This window comes from Zonotrichia leucophrys, chromosome 6 (genome assembly GCF_028769735.1).
Source record: "Zonotrichia leucophrys gambelii isolate GWCS_2022_RI chromosome 6, RI_Zleu_2.0, whole genome shotgun sequence".
In the NCBI taxonomy this organism is placed as follows: domain Eukaryota; kingdom Metazoa; phylum Chordata; class Aves; order Passeriformes; family Passerellidae; genus Zonotrichia; species Zonotrichia leucophrys.
Window position 1 is genome coordinate 35,641,123 of NC_088176.1, and position 17,038 is coordinate 35,658,160.

At 47.8% G+C, this 17,038-nt stretch overlaps 1 protein-coding gene across 1 annotated transcript; it reads right to left on the reverse strand.

Annotated features, from left to right (window-relative positions):
* Positions 1–10,921: 10,921 nt before the first annotated feature.
* LOC135449995 (C-type lectin domain family 2 member B-like) lies at positions 10,922–13,523 on the reverse strand. The gene is made up of 5 exons (XM_064717537.1): positions 13,315–13,523; positions 11,672–11,757; positions 11,397–11,569; positions 11,114–11,214; positions 10,922–11,036 (listed from the first exon to the last, which is right to left on the reverse strand). The coding sequence occupies exons 1-5, from the start codon at positions 13,521–13,523 to the stop codon at positions 10,922–10,924; spliced, it is 684 nt and encodes a 227-aa protein (XP_064573607.1).
* Positions 13,524–17,038: the final 3,515 nt, after the last annotated feature.

Sequence of the window (17,038 nt, forward strand, 5' to 3'; positions counted from 1 at the left end):
ACCCCTTATCCCCATATCATTCTTATCCCACAATCAGATCTCCCTGAGGTACACATCGTGTTGTTCCATCTCTTTGCATTATCCACCACGTGCAACCTGGTCCCTGAGCAAAGACAAGCCTATGAATGGGTTTGTCTGTACTCGAGGCAGAATTGATCCACACAGTCTTCCCTAACAAACCTCTGATATGTACCACTGGGACTTTGTCTCCTGTGGAGAGCCTGGTTTAAGCATGGCTTAAAGAAAGAGGCCATGAAGGTATTCAGCTGAGGGAAATATAGAAGCCTGCTGTAAAGCAGCCTTTCCCAGGCTTGATCCTGTAAATAATTAGGTTCTCAGCCACCTTTTATATAAACAACAAGATTCTCAGACCGTTCTGTCCTTGGCTGCTACTGGGAACAGACAGCCAGTCTGGGAATAGATAGGAAGGTTTTGAGAACCTTTCATATCATGGTGGGAACACTGGTCTTGGTTTCAGTAAACTAACTTCAGGCATTGTAAACAAAAGGAGGAGCTGAAGTTTTCTCTACAGCCTATCAGGAGCTCAAATTTTGCAATATGCATGAAGTGAATTAACACTGTTATAAAAAGTGCCTGATTGATGAATAAAGTGGAGTCAGGTGCTAAATCAACAAAGGTGGTCACTCCCTCACTTCATCATAATGGTGACACCCGACCGTGATATGCACTACGCGAAGTGAAAACGGTCAGGTCCTATGCAGCGGGACAGCAGGAAAACGCTATAAAGGGATAAAAAAGAAGCTGATACGCGTCGTGTGCCTCGGGTCATCGTAAAAGACGAGCCCAACTGAGACGTGCTGCACGAGGCCTTGAAGAGGCTGCAACCAGCGCTGGAAATCGGGTAGGAAAAAGGCAAGCAGCATATTTATAAAAACCACAGATTAAGGGGATGAATTTGCAAAAGGATTTAACAGGACTTGGGACTGACGGCTGTGCTGGGGGGATTTTCCTTATCCTCCATGCGGTTTACGACTTAACGGGATGGCGTGAATTCGGTGATTTATTATGGGAGAGTGATAAACCTGTCAAGACGCTGAGCAAGCTATGGGGGGAGAGCCGGCACCGCAGGGAGAAGCCGCGCCGCGCGGCGGTAACTGAGCCGAGCCGCGGGAGCCGAGAGCGGCGGGAGCCGAGAGCGGCGGGAGCAGACACGCTGCGCCCAGCGTGGAGGAAGCCGCACCCTGCAGCCAGCGCCAGGTGGCCACCAGCAGCACCAGCACCAGCAGCGCCGCGGCCATGCCGGGCCTGGCCCCGGCGGGAGCCGAGCGGAGCCGCCGCCGCGCCGTGAGACCAGAAGTTTTTTCGCCCGCTCCGAGACCACGGGGAGCCACCCCAGGGACAGCGGGGCCACCACGGGGGAAGCGGCCGCACCGGCGCGGCTGCGGCGCGGGGGGAGAGCGCGCCACGCCCAACGCGGGGGGGCTTGGTCCCCCTCCGACACACGCGGCGCGGGAGCAAATAAGCTCTTGGTACCTCTGCTCTAAAATGGACAAATACCTGTTGGTTTTCTTGAATGTACCTGTGCTTATTTAAGCTACTTAAATCTGCTACCTTAGTTTATATGTATTTCATACTTATTCTCATAAGCTTTGGGTTTTTCCTCTCCTGCTCAGATATGTGAAAACTCCTCTTACACACAGAAGAGGTAGACTGCAAATTAGTAGTAAGATAGTCACACCTTTTACCTTTCCTTGCTGCTACAAACAGAGCCTTAGCTGTGAAAGGCCCAGGGTTGGAGCGCACTGGGTTCCTTCTCTTAACTTTTAGGTACCCTTTTTTGAGTTTCAGAACACTTCAAGTATCCACTCTCTAATAATAATAGTTTCAAGAGGTTTTGCATTTCAGAGTGCAGACAGATCTTTCTATAGGGCTTTGGTTTGATCCTAAATGCTGCTTTTGGAGATTTTAAACAGTGTTTTATTCCAGTGGTATGCTATGTGTCTTTGCTGTTCCCTAGGAAACACACAATGGGAAAAGAACTTAGAAGAATAATTAAGAAATGAGAAACCCAGAGGTTTTTGATGACATGGTTTTAGCTCAAGCGCTGAAAGCTAAATTAGGAGTGGTAAAGAAAAATAATTTTGGTATAGATTAGAAATTTTATTGAATTACTAACATAGAAGGTAATGCATAAACACAAACTTTAAGTAGTATATGTGTTTTAAAGATTTAAGCTAAAAAAATGTCTATTTTACACAAGGAAAACATCTGTTGATGTATTTCCTCAAAGAGGCATTTTATAAAATTGCTATATAATTATTTTTAAATAAGAATTGTTTCCTTTCTCTGAATCCAAAGGAAATGTTTGTTTTTTAAAGTGGTGCTTCCTACTTCAAAGCCACTTTAGAAGGCATAATAATAATATAAATATAATAATAAAATATGAAATAAATAACAAAATAAAATAATGATAAATAATAAAATTATTATTAATAATAATAAAATAATAATAAAAATATGAAATAAAAAATTGAATTAATTAATAATTTCAAATTTTAGTTAATAAAAGCACGGTTTTTAAAAGCATGTGATTAACAAAAACATACAGCATTTGGTATTTATTTTGAGATATCATTTGCTTTCTATTATGATTACAGACAAACAAACTTTTGTTGACCAAAAGTTTTTGTTATGATTAAAATTATATTACCTATAGGTTATGTAGAATTTAAAATCAGCTGATTTTTAAAGTTTAAGTAATGTTAAATTCTGTTAAATGTTGAATGCTGTTAAGGTTTTAATTTCTGTTAAGTTTAATATTTAAGTTTAAAATATTAAGTCTAGGTGCTATTGAGTTTAAGTAATGTTAGATAGATTTATGCTTTTATGATAGGCATTTATTTTATGACCTGTGTGCAAAGTGTTGTTGTGAACATTAGAGAGACTAGTTAAAAGAGACAATCAGAAGCATTTGTGAGTAGAGCTGTTTTTGTTTAAAATATATCTGCTGTTTAAGAATAGAAAGCAAACTTCCTTTAGCTTATTTTTATGAATTATATTAGCACACCTGAGTTTTGTTTAAGCTTTATAGCACATAGAATTCTTTTTTGTATCTGTTGTATAGCATATCTTATAATTAGTGGTAGCCTTTTTGGTTTGTTTCCCTAGTTTAGATCCCTTGTAAGAGAGAAACCTTGCTAGCTGAGAATATTGCTTATAATGTAATAATTGCTAGAATTGCCTATTTTCGTGTTACAAAGAGTGTGATACAGTTAGCCCATAGAGCTTTTCTGATTCTTGTTTAAGTTTTATTAGAGTTAATTGATTTTACATATAAGTTTTGTTGATCTTAAAATAAGTCTGTTAAGTTTAAATATTTTAAGTGTTTTAAATGCATGCTAATTTTTCACTACTCCAAATCAACCAAGGACTGAGAAATAACCCAGCTGAGGTCATTTGAGCTAAATGACTAAAGGATTACAGTCTGTAAAACTGATTTTGAACTTTTCTGAGAAACCCAAGAAAAGGGTGGATGTGAAAATCTCAAGCAGACTCGCCTTCGTTTCCTCCCCAGGTGCACATGAGGGAGGACAGCTGACAGCCTTTTAACCCTTTGGAGTAAAAGCCATTGCTCGGACCATGGCTGGGGGACCTTATAGAGATACTGAGTGTACTTTTGAATGCATTGTTTGTTTTGCTTTGTATTCTTGGTGCTATTCAAGATATGGTCAGAGGAATGATAGAAAAACCCAGCATACCAACCTCCTTGTGCAAAAAAGAAAAAAACGGGAATTGTTGGAGATTTTTTCAGAAATGGCTTGGAAGGCAGCTGTGGGAGACAGGTTCTCGCAGCCTGTTTCTGTAAACAGTAGGAGTTCTCAGATTGTTTTTAATTACAAGTAAAAGTGACAAACATGAAGACCTTGAGAACCTTGCATACCAGAGTTCTCAGGCAGCTTTCTCATAACAAGTAGATAATCTATCTTTGGCTGTTTTGGGAAAGTAAAAGTAAGTTTGAGAACCCAAATCTTGGTATTGGAAACATAAGGAGGGGTTGGTATGTTATCTCTCACCTATTGTGAGCTCAGGTTTGCAATATGCATGAACTTAATTAACACGGTTATAAAAAGTGATTGATTGAGTGAATAAACGGAGTCAGATGCTAAATCAACAAAGGTGGTCGCTCCCTCACTTCAACAGTCTCCCTCTATTACATTCAGAGACTCAGACTGGGCAGGACCTGCTCTGTTGGTAGAACCTCAGCTGTTAACTAACCAGGTGGCTTTTGCCAGATGCTGCTCCCAATTCTTGAAAGATCCCCCACCCAAAGCTTTCAACTGGGTTTATAGTAGTCCATTGTACCTCTCCACTTTTCCTGCAGCTGGTGTATGAGTCCCATTGTCTGACTCAATCCTCTCAGGGGTGCCACGTGTCCACAGAACTTGCTTTTCCAGGCCCAGGATGGTGCTCCGGGCTGTAGCATGAGACACAGGGTAGGTTTCCAACCATCCAGTGGTGGCTTCCACCATGGTCAGCACGTAGCGCTTGCCCTGGCGTGTCTGGGGCAGTGTGATGTAGTCAATCTGCCAGGCCTCCCCATACTTGTACTTGGACCACTGCCCACCGTACCAGAGGGGCTTCACTCGCTTGGCCTGCTTGATGGCAGCGCACGTCTCACAGTCATGGATAACCTGAGAAATACTGTCCATGGTTAGATCCACCCCTCGGTCTCGTGCCCATTTGGAGGTGGCATCTCTGCCCTGGTGGCCTGAGGCATCATGGGCCCATCGAGCTACGAATAACTCTCCCTTATGTTCCCAATCTAGGTCTATTTTGGACACCCCTATCTTTGCAGCTTGGTCTACCTGCTCATTGTTTTGGTGTTCCTCATTAGCCTGACTCTTGGGGACATGGTGTCGCAGTCAGTTCCGGTGAACGGGGTGACGTGATGATTTTTTGGTGCAAAAATAACCAGCAAAGCACAGGGGATTTACAGTAACAAATCAACAAACTGCAGTTTTAGTGAAATAACCATAGCTGATATGCGTTGGTGAGGGGATTTGGGAAAGAACAGGATAAGACAAGGGAAGAGGGAGAGAGGTAGGACAGGGTGGGGTATAGCTACCGAAACGTGGCACCGCTTTCGTCCTTTGGGGTCCATCTGTCAAAGCTCACTAGTGCACGTCCAGGGAGATCTCAAAGCACGGCTGAATTTGCACTCGAAATTATACTCTTTTTTGTTTGGGGAAGGGTAGCCGAAACAAGGTCTCCAAGGAGGGAAAATAATAGGAAAAGAGGAGGGGGTACACCTAGTCATTGTTTTCATGGCCCGATGCTCACAGGTGCATTTATTCTGGGCAATCTTTCCCCCCTTCATGCACACCTCCCCTGAGCTGGGGGGGTGTTCAGTCCCAGTCTCTGGAAGGAGATGCCAGGGTTTTTTTCTTGCATGGGGATTTCTTGTCTTGGTTCCTTAATGAAAAGGCTCACATCTCTGTCTGTCATGGTGGTTGAAGGCAGGCGAGAGGGGTCTTCGCTTGGAGGGGGGAACCGCCCCAGAGCTCAGAGCAGCCAAGTCAGGAGGTAGGGAGAAAGTCAAGATCCATTGTTCAGAAGGGCAGCATGCCCCCTTCAAGTTCAGCATGGCAGGTTCTGCAAACAACACCTGTGAACACAGTGAATAAGCATATGACTTTCCCTCCCCACTGGTTCAACAGTTTTTAACCTTTCGATGGTCTTTTCTTCATGACAATTGTGAGGCAAAAATGAAAGATTTTTGGACAGACTCTCACACATGGGCATCTACATGGCGGACTTTCACAGGTAGCTTCTCTAACTGAGCGGCAATGTCTTTCCATTCATCAGCAGCCCAGATTGGTTTTCCCCTACGCTACCAGTTGGCCTTTTTCCACCTTTCCATCCAGCCCCAAAGAGCATTGCCTACCATCCATGAATCAGTATAAAGGTAGAGATTTGACCACTTCTCTCTCTCAACAGTGTCCAGGGCGAGTTAAACAGCTTTGAGTTCTGCAAGTTGACTTGATACAGTTTCTCCTTCGGTAGCTTGTGCAACCTTTCATGTGGGGCTCCATACAGCTGCTTTCCACTTCCGGTTCATCCCTACGATGCAACAGGAACCATCTGTGGAAAGAGCATAGCGTGTTTCCTCTGGTGGCAGTTGGTTATATGGAGGAGCCTCTTCAGCCCATGTCACTGGTTCTTGTTCTTTTTCATCAGTTAGATCAAAGTTCTCACTTTCTGGCCAGTTTGTAATTATCTCTAAAATCTCAGGGTGATTCAGGTTTCTAATACGGGCGCGCTGTGTGATAAAAGCAATCCATTTGCTCCATGTAGCGTCAGCGGCATGGTGGGTGGTGGAAACCTTTCCTTTAAACATCCACCTCAGCACTGGTAGTCGGGGTGCCAGGAGGAGTTGTGCTTCAGTGCCTATTACCTCTGAAGCAGCCTGGACTCCTTCATAGGCAGCCAGGATTTCTTTCTCTGTTGGAGTATAGTTGGCTTCAGACCCTCTGTAGCTTCAACTCCAAAATCCCAGTGGTCGACCCCGAGTCTCCTCAGGCACCTTCTGCCTAAGGCTCCAGGACAAGCCATGGTTCCCAGCTGCAGAGTAGAGCACATTTTTCACCTCTGGTCCTGTCCTGACTGGGCCAAGGGCAACCAGATGAGCAATCTACTGCTTGATCTGTGCAAAGGCTTGTTGCTGCTCAGGACTCCAGTGGAACTCGTTCTTCTTGCGGGTGACCAGGTAAAGAGGGCTCACGATCCGACTGTACTCAGGAACATGCATCCTCCAAAAACCTATGGCACCCAGGAAAGCTTGTGTTCCCTTCTTGCTAGTTGGTGGAGACATCACCATGATTTTGTTGATGACCTCAGTGGGAATCTGATGCCGTCCATCTTGCCACTTCACTCCCAGGAACTGGATCTCTTGGGCAGGTCCCTTGACTTTACTCTTCTTGATAGCAAAGCCGGTTTCTAGCAGAATCCTGATGATCCTCCCTCCTTTCTCAAATACTTCCGTTGCCGTGTTCCCCTACACAATGATGTCATCCACATACTTTGCGTGCCCTGGAGCCTCACCCTTTTCCAGTGCAGCCTGGATCAGTCCATCGCAGATGGTAGGACTGTGCTTCCATCCCTGGGGCAGTCGGTTCCAGGTGTACTGCACACCCGTCCATGTGAAAGCAAACTGAGACCTGCATTCTGCTGCCAAAGGAATGGAGAAAAATGCATTAGCAACATCTATAGTGGCATGCCACTCTGCTGCCTTGGACTCCAGCTCATACTGGATTTCCAACATGTCTGGCACAGCAGCACTCAGCAGTGGAGTCAATTCAATGTACAATAGTCCACTGTCAATCTCCATTCTCTGTCAGATTTGCGCACAGGCCAGATGGGGCTGTTGAAGGGTGCGTGGGTGTTGCTGACCACCTCTTGGCTCTCCAGCTCACTGATCATTTTGTGGATGGGGATCACGGCATCTCGATTCATCCAATACTGCCGGTGGTGCAGTGTCGAGGTGGCAATTGGTTCTCGTTGCTCTTCCACCTTCAGGAGACCTACTGCAGATGGGCTTTCTGATAGTCCAAGCAAAGTGTTCAACTGCTTGATGTTTTCTGCCTCCACAGCAACTATGCCAAAAGCCCATCTGAGTCCCTTTGGGTCTTTGTAATAGCCATTCCAGAGGAAATCTTTGCCCATAATACACGGGGCCCCTGGGCCAGTCACAATAGGATGCGTTTTCCACTCTTTCCCAGCCAGGCTCACTGTGGCTTCTAACAGGGTCAATTGCTGTGATTCTCCCGTCACCCTGGCAATGGAAACAGGTTCTGCCCCCTCATGTCCCGATGGCATTAGAGTACACTGCACACCAGTATCAACTAAGGCACAGTACTGTTGTGGTTCTGATGTGCCAGGCCATCGGATTCATATCGTCCAGAAAATCCAGTTTTCCCGTGCCTCTCCCTGGCCAGAGGCAGGGCTCCTCTAACCCTGGGTATACATGATAGAGGTATGTTCTGGGGATCTGACGGATCATTCTCAGCAGCTCGGTCATGAGAGGTTGAGGCTGCCTTCACTTTACTGGACTTCGCTCGATTAGTGTTTATCTCTTTGAGTTGATGTACCCATGCTGCCAGGACAGAAGTGGGTTTTCCATCCCACATTCCCAGGTTTTCCCCATGGTCACGCAGAAAAAACACAGGTCAGCCCATGGGGTGTACCCTCTCTCTCTAGCTGGGGAACGTTGGGCTCTGACTCTGGGGCCTGCGACTCGCACTGGTGCAATGTGGGAACTGTTCCTCCTCACCTCCTCCTTCATCTCTCTCATCTCCTCTCTGAGTTCTTGGACCACGGCAGAGACATGAGCCTGCATTAGGCCATTGATCATACTTTCATAATTCCTAAGCTTGTTGGCCACAGAACCCACTGTCCCTCGGTTGGTATCAGCATCAATCGTTGCAATAAAGGTGGTGAATTGGGGTGGCCCCAGATTTGCCAGGCTCCTACAACATTTGTCCTGTGCACCTGACTTTGTCGGGGTCATTATCATGCTGTCCATCCCTCCCAAAGAGTACCTCCAATACTGCCACTTCTCTCAGCTGTTGGACCCCTTACTCAAGAGTCTTCCAGCGCATTCTATGGTGCTGGTCCTGCATTCTTTCCCTGTGAACAAACCTCTCTCTGACACTCATTAAAAGACACTCCCAGAGGGAAAGGGACTCTGGCTCCCTTACAAAAATCTGATTGATACCCGAGTCCTGGGTCAAGGGTCCCAAATTCCTTGTCTCACCACCATCCAGCTGGACGCCTGTACCCATAAGATCCCAGGTCTGAAGTAGCCAGGTTGTATAAGCCTCATGTCCCTGTTGTACAATATCTTTGTGCGGATTATGGAGACTTTCGTACGTCAGGGACTCGGTGATGATAGCTACCTCTGGCTCCCCTGTGGCTTTTGAGGGCCCTCCCTTATCTGGATGCCCTGCATTCATCTTAGATCTCCTTGTTTCTACAGGGGCAACTGCTGCTTGCTGTGACTGCCTTTGCAATTCAGCTGGAACCTGGACAGTTGTAACATCTGTGAGTTCTGCTGCTGAACTATTAGACTCTCCCTCTTCAAGGCGGGGAGAGGGCTTCTCACCAGCTGGGGAAGTGTATTCCTTCAGCACCTGGCCCATCTCACGTATCTCCTTCACCAGACCCCCCACCCAATCTGGGTAGTTCACATCTGGGGTGGGCTGTGGGGCAGGGTCAGGCTCTGAGGCAGCAGCATCCCTTGACTCTGGTGGTGTGTAAGGTTCTGGGGTAGGTGTCAGGGTAGTTATCCAGGTTAGTCTCCCTTTCTCTCTGAATGTTAAATAGAGCAGGCCTATCAGCAACACCAGCCACTGTATGATTTCATTAATATTTAGAGTGGATCTGAACCCTTCAAAGACTGGTGGGGTGGACTTAAAGAAATGGCTAAAGGGTTGGGAGAAGATTTCACCCAGTGTCATTTCCTTGCAGCGGGTGCCATTATTAAAGTAACCCCAAAAACATACAATTAGTGTGTGATAGCTGAGAATTCATGTGCCTTCTTTCCAGAGGAAGTTAAAAATCCATTAATTCCTCACCTTACTCACCAATAAAAACAGCCAGATAACAGACACAGTAGCCTTGATTATAGGAGCCATGTTTAGATAAGAGCCTACAAATGGGAGAAATACAGCCACGATCACGTGCCACCCAAACCGGAGCAAGTTGGACCACATGGTGTGGCTCAATGAGGTTTCTATAGCCACACACAAAATTAGATTACTCAAAACTTTAGTCCTTTTTTGTTTCTGTGCCTTCATGCCGCACGTTGAGCGCCAAAATCTGTCTAAGCTTGGAAAAACAGGAGTCTGCTAAGGAAGGCAGGAGCCTCCCCTTAAATGGAGAATGTAAACCATCCCCACACCTCCAAATTGCTATAAATTTTAAATTAAGGGGCTCTCAGGCAAAAATATGGGAGCAGGAAATAACAGTTCTTTAATAGGGAAAAGGGGAAAAAATAAAAGGATAAAATAAACAAAGCAGTACACTAGAACAACATTGACAGAGTCAGAACCCAACCTGACACCCTGTGGGTCAGGGTGTTGGTAGCAATCCAATTGGAAATGTGGCTGCAGTCCTCCTGAAGTGTTAGGTGTGGTTCTGTTGGAGTGAGGGGGATCTGTAGAGAAGGATGTATTCTTGCTCTGAAGATCCAGTGGAAGGAGAGACAGCTGCTTTTCCTCTGGGGAATCCAGTATAGAAAGCCATGCTGCTGTCTCAAAAACCACTGGATTATATCTGGGTAGCAATGCTTGGCTCCTCCCTCTGGGCGGAGCATGTCACAATGGGATATTATAGTTCTTATCAGTCATGCAGTGACATTCAACAGGCTGTTAATCAGCAAATGTCCCCTCCTGAGGGAGGTGTGAATGTGGTCACTCGAAGAGAGTGATAAGGAAAACTGCCCACTTGACAAGGGTCATCTGCCATACAGATGATAACTGAAAACATCCTGCATTGCAATCTTCAACAACGTATAAACTCTTATAAATATGCATATAGGCTTGTAATATAACAGTACATGGAAAACATAGTTTATACTACTGAGTGTGAAATAGACAAGTACCAATTGCAGGACATGATCCCATAATAAGCTTCCATAAGATTTTAAAACAGTGACCCCTTTTTCTCATATATAATGAGGGCAATGAACTCAGTGCAGGCAGCATCGGTGGCAGGATGGATTGCAGAGACTTTTCCTTTGCAGCCCCAGCCCAGCGTTGGCACTGGGGATGAAGAGGCACTGAGGTGACCCTGAGAGGAAGTGCAAGGCACAGGGCGCAGCTGAGGAAGGACAGCGCTGTGCTGGGCTCAGAGGTGAAGCTGGCACTGCCCAGCGTGGAGAAGGTCCTTTGTGCAGCCCTTGTTACCGGGGAGCTTGGGCCTTGCTGCAGATGTACGGACGCCAATGTGAGCAGTCATCAGTCTTCAATGTCTCATCAGCCAGGTACACGCACTCGGAATTGCCAAGGACAGGAACCCTGCAGGGAGGAGCAGAGGCAGCGCTGGCTGCTGTGCCCCTGTGCCCCCAGGCCCTGCCCGGCTCCCCGGCACTCACCGGGAGCTGTAGCTGCTGCCGTCCCCCCAGTGCAGGCGCTCGCCCCGTCTGCGCAGCCCGAGCCAGAAATTGCCATTCCCGCGGAGGCAGAAGAGCAAATCCTGCCCAGGAGAGAGGAGTGGGAGCTGCCCCGGCCCCTCGGGGGGAACACGAGCCCGGGGCTCCTTCCCTGCAAGGCCCCGGCCCAGGGCTGCAGCCCCAGCCTTACGAGCACCGAGCCCGGCCCAGGAGCGCCCCCAGGCTGCCCTCAGCCAGCCCACACCGCCCGCAGCCCCTCACTCACCATGGCCTCCTCATCCTTGGCAATGGCCAGGGAGGCCCCGAGCTCGGAGCACCGTTCCTGACCCTGCTCCCACGTGCTGTAATCCCGTGAGAAGTAGTAGCAGACCCCATTGTAGCCCACCCAGCCATGGGAACAGCACTGCAGACTCGCAGGTGTGACTGGAAGCTGTTGTGCTGCAGGGAGAAGAGGAGAAGCTCTGAGGATTCCCCTGTGCAGGGAGCAGGGAGCCCGCTCTGCCCCGAGGGGCTGGGCCCAGGCTGCTGCCCCTCCCTTACCTGCCAGCACAGCCACGGCCGCCCCCAAAGCCAGCACCAGCACCAGGAGCAGCAGAATCAGCACCGCCGTGCCCACGGGATGGCACCTGAACCGTTCACCTGGAGCAGGAAAGAGCTGCTGGCTGCCAGAAGCAGAGCCGGCCCTGCAATCTGCTCAGCCCATGGCCAGGGAGCAGAGCAGGGAGCCCTGAGGCAGTGTGGGCCTCCCTCAGCTGGCAGCCAGAGAGCCAAGAGCCTGGCCACAGGCAGGGACACAGCTGTGGGGACAGGCTGCAGCAGGAAAACTGCACAGCCTTGGGGGCAGCTGTGGCTTGTTTCTTTGTAGTAGCAATGAACAAAAAGTATTTTGATTTTTTTAACTGCTTGAAAGATAGTTGAGTTATTGTTTTCTTTATAATGGATGTAGTGTTTTCTTGGGTTTTTTTTTAGTTTCTATAAAGATGGGGTAACTGAGAAGTGTTTTAAAAGATTTTATTTTATTATCAGTCTCAAAAAAGAATGAAAATAAGGACCATAAACCTTAACGTTTTCCTGCTATAAGCTAACTTCTTTCTTAATTACAATACCTTATAAATGTTTTTCAAGCTATTGGCTTTTACCACACAATACTGCTATTACTTCTAACACCAATCACCTCTATTTGTACCTCACATAGTCCTATTACAATGCATCTATCAGAGTTCTAATTCTCTAAAATATCTACTCTTTTTATAAAGTATCTTATATATATATATATATACACTCTTATATACTCCTTTTATATTTTAAAACTTATTTCTAATTCAATCTCTCAACAATATCATCTCTATTCCATAGCTTTCCTAAGTCAACACACCTGATCTCAATATTTGCATACAGATATACAAGACCGTGTGAACTTTCTATCAATGTTTAAAGATTCTGTACAAATCCATTCCTCGCAGCTCCGGAGCAGCCAAAGCTCGGAGCAGCGCCCGAGGGGCAGCGGGGGCGCGGCAGCGGCAGCCGGGTGTGAGCAGGGCAGGGAGAGGCGAGCTCAGGATCCCGGGCACCCGAGCAGGGGGGACAGGGCCCTGCGGCACTGAGGGGTGACACTGAGGGGCCCGTGCAGGGGCTGCTCTCACCAGCACAGGCTCAGCCCACAGCCCCACAGCAGGAGAAGCAGCTCTGGGCTGGGTTGTGGCGGTGGCAGCGAATTCCCTTCCCCAAGCAGCAGCTCCGACCGTCCTCCTCCGAAGGCGACACAGATAAAGAGCCAAGAGCTGAGACCCTTCTTCACAGTCAGATGCCTGATGCCGAAAGAGGGATTCGTCCTCAGCACGTGTCAGCCGTTCTTCCTCCTCTTCCACAGTTAGTCCAATTGTGTCAACACATTCCGGCCACTCTGTGATGATTTCCAAGAGGCCCGGGCAATTCGGATTTCCCATTGGAGCTTGTTGTGTCATGAGGACACTGCACTCACTCCGGGCAGCATCGGTGCCAGGATGGATTGCAGAGACTTTTCCTTGGCACTGGGGATGAAGAGGCACTGAGGTGACCCTGAGAGGAAGTGCAAGGCACAGGGCGCAGCTGAGGAAGGACAGCGCTGTGCTGGGCTCAGAGGTGAAGCTGGCACTGCCCAGCGTGGAGAAGGTCCTTTCTCGCCAGAACCCCCCGGCCCTCACCGCGGCCCCTCCGCCCGCAGCGAGCCCCGAGCTGGGGCAGCACCGACCGCGGGTCCCACCCGGGCTGGAGCCGCCTCCGAGCTCCGCCGCCGCCTCGCCGGGCTCCGGTGCCGCCGCCGCTCCGCTCCCGGGCAGACACAGCGGGCACGGCTGCTGCTGTCACCGCATTTATGCACAGCGGGGAAACGGGAGACGCCGCTTTGGCCCATTCAGCGTGCGGGGAAAGCGGCGAGGAGCTCCCTGGCCGCCGCCAGGAGAGGAGATCGCATGGATGTGCAATTAGTGTCAGGAAAGGTGTTCTCAGATGTTCATGAGAACGTTGGATACAGGATGGAGTATTGTGATAAGCAATATCATAAAACAGAATCAGTATCGGGATGAGCAAAGTTGGGACGATTCCAAATGTGGAATCTGCAATAGTAGTCTTATCTATAAAATAATACGGCTTAGGTCGAACATATAACACAAAGGTTAATGCACAGGCACAACCTGCCAGGTTACCGATGGCATGAGGAAGACAGTGAACCTTCCTCTGAAGAGTCACCCGAAAAGCCAAAAGACCCCTCAGCAACAGGCGGAACATGCACTGTGCAGTGCAGTGACATAGATTTAAAGAATCAAAAATAGGAGGGGATTTACAGGAAAATAGTGATGAATATGTGTTAGCATACAGTATATAAGTTGTGTTTGGATCCTTTTGTCCTTTGTACGTGAGGCAGGGTGAGAAAAACCCTCCCTGTACCTCGATCGATTTTGCTTATGCTTTATCCAAACCACTGCCAATTGGTTGAGTTTTTTTGTTTGTTTGTTTTTTTGCATCTGCTTGATTATTTTTAATTGTATTATTTTATATAAAATTGCTGCTCAATTAAAATTGGTGCTAAATTTTATTTTGTGGTATATTAAATTAGACATATAGGGACTTCATTCATAACAATTTGGTGCCAGAACCCAAGAACTCCAGCCCTGGGAAGGACGGCTAGCCTTGGGAAGGAGCTCCACACCAGTTTTTAGGTGGTCCCGAGGTCAGACCAGACTCCCTTGGAGAAGGAGTTCCAATTTTGATAAAGCATAAGCAAAGGAAGCTAGTGGTAGGAAGCCTCAAAGGGGCTGCCTTAAGAGTGCCAGCTAAAGGTGAGAGCACCCATAAAACTTCTGTGTGCACAAAAATCCTCATGAGAAAAGGAGTCTGTGAGTATCCTGAGGTGGGGTGAAGGCAGGTGTGTGCTTGCATTTGTGTTTGTGTGTATGTGTGGGGTGCTTGTGATGTGACCTCACACTCCAAGGGCTGCAGTAGTCACAGTCCTGCTAGGGGCTTGGCTCGCTAAGGAGAGGTGGGTTTGCGTGTTTGTGTGTTTGAGACATGACGTCGTCACAGAGCAAGCATGGACCTGCATTTGTATGTTTGTGTGAGTGTTTGAGATGTGACCTTCTCACAGGGTGAGTGGGCACCTCCGAGGGTCACAGTTCTGCCTTCCTGGCTAAGAAAGGAAGCGACTGTTTTGTTCTGTAAGGGGCTGTGACCAGGCTATGCAATTCCTGTGAGAAGGGGGTGAGCAGATGAGCTGACCCAGCTGTGCCGTGCATGTATAAAGGGTGGGTGAGTGTGGTTTAATTTTAGCAAAAGTAATAAAAAAGGGCTTAGTAAGTGAGAAAGGAGGATTGTGGGGACTGAAGCCAGAAAGAGTGAGAGGCAGGAGCTTATCGTGGTGAGTGGAATCAGGCAGGAGCAAGTGGCTGACAAGAGATGAGCAAGTATTAGAGGGGATTAAACCACGAGTGAAAAGAGTGAGTGTGGTGGTTTGACCAGGAAGAAGTGGGAATTCTGGGATGCTGTGGTCAAACCAATGGTGCTCGGATTTTGATATTGGCACCTGGTGTGGCCAGTGGGGTTTGGACACACCTCCGAGAACACACAGGGGTTAAAAGCAGAGCTTCGGCCCTGGGAGGCTCTCTTGGGACTTCGAGGGAAGGAGGTCAGATCTCCCTCCCCTGTGCAGCCGCTGCTGCTGGGCGGGGGAGGGGCAGCCATGTGGTAGGCCCGGGGTCTGGACAGAGATGGGGGTGAGGAGGCCTTCGAGGATGGAAGGGTGGAAGAGCAGCCCCAAGAGACATCGGGCAGCCGTTCCACCCCCCCAGGAGAGAAAGAGGGAGAGCCGGTGTCTGAATGTGATAGCAGCCGGCCCAGGAGGAGAAGGGGGGAAGGGTGCAGCCCGGCCGGCCGCAGCAGCAGCATGTGTGGGAGTATTGGCGTTCTGGGACAGACAGAGACTGGAAGTTTTTACCCCTTTCTTACATGATTGGGGCCTTGCAAAAATGCTGATCCTCCTTGGAGCTGAATAAGAAGGGAGATAAGAGATGAGATGAGACAAGGACCTGGCCTGAAGAACGTGGAGAAGTTTAACTGAGTGGGGAGACATGATTGGAGTGGCCTTTTGGCTGGACTTTTCTTGTGTAGCCATAGACTCAGTTTGTTCCTGTGACACAGAGACTGCACTTAGGGGGAGGCACTGCCTCGGAACCAGGAGGGTTCATTGTGGGGACCCCTCGGCCCCAGGGGGTTGGAAAAATATGAGGGGGACTGACAAAGGAAGGAGACCAGGACATCCATTGATCATCACAGGCCCCATCTTTATTGATCAGTACGGTGGGTTAAATACAGTTCATAATGAGCTTCATGCATATTGCAAAAGTTGAGCTCAGGATTGGTTAGTTACATATCAGCAGCTACACATACTTCTGCATTCCTGTGGTTCTACTTTTGATACTTTCTACATATTCTCAGGAGATATTCAGGAATAATCTCTACTCCCTTTCCTCATGTTGCAGCAAGGTCACTGATTGCTAATTGCTGACATCTTCTTTCAGCTTGCTGACTGCTGATTTCCCTCTCTTAGCTTAACCAGTGGCATTATGTCAGCATGGCCTTTCTCAGCTAACCAACTATTAATAAAACTCTCCACATTTCCCCCATTTTCTTCTTGAGCAAGGAGATTAGTTTGCCAGGTTTTTGCTATTGTACGGCTGACCATGTTTTGAATACAATTAAAGATACAAGGCAAAATAAGCAAAAACAGTAAAATTACACCCAGCAGACCTATAGCATAGATCACAAGGTTCCTCAGCCATGGCCCAAGTCCTAAGCTTTTAAGCCATTTGTCAATTCCTAAACCTTCTTCTTCCTTGAGATTGTGAAGTCCCTGTTGCAGTTCTTTTATCTTAGTGTGAATGGACACCGAATGATCAGACAGATTCATGCAACACATTCCCTCAAACTCTTCACATCCATGTCCTTGTGCTAGGAGCAAAAAATCTATGGCAGCTCTATTTTGCAAAACAGCATGGTTAACACTCTGCACATCTGCGGTTAGCATGTCTAGAATTTGTGATGTCTTGTTCAGCTCATCCTTTGCCCAGCACCCTAATTGCTTTGCTAAATTCATAGCCTTATTGGCAGATCCTCCCGGCAAGATAGTTGAAACAACCACCTGTTTGAATGTACCCCAAAACTGTGGATCCCCTATCGAGCTGCAGTCTAAGTCATGTATGCTACGTCTCTTTCTGTTTGAATTTTGACTCAGCTGCATTAGCAAGGACACATTAGGGTGAAACAATGACAATTTTCCCAAATAACAGGGTCCACCCTGTGGTCTAGCTGGTATGCCATTTCACGCCCTGTCTCCGCAAATTAAAAATATTCCTGTGGGTAATTTCATTTGTGCCA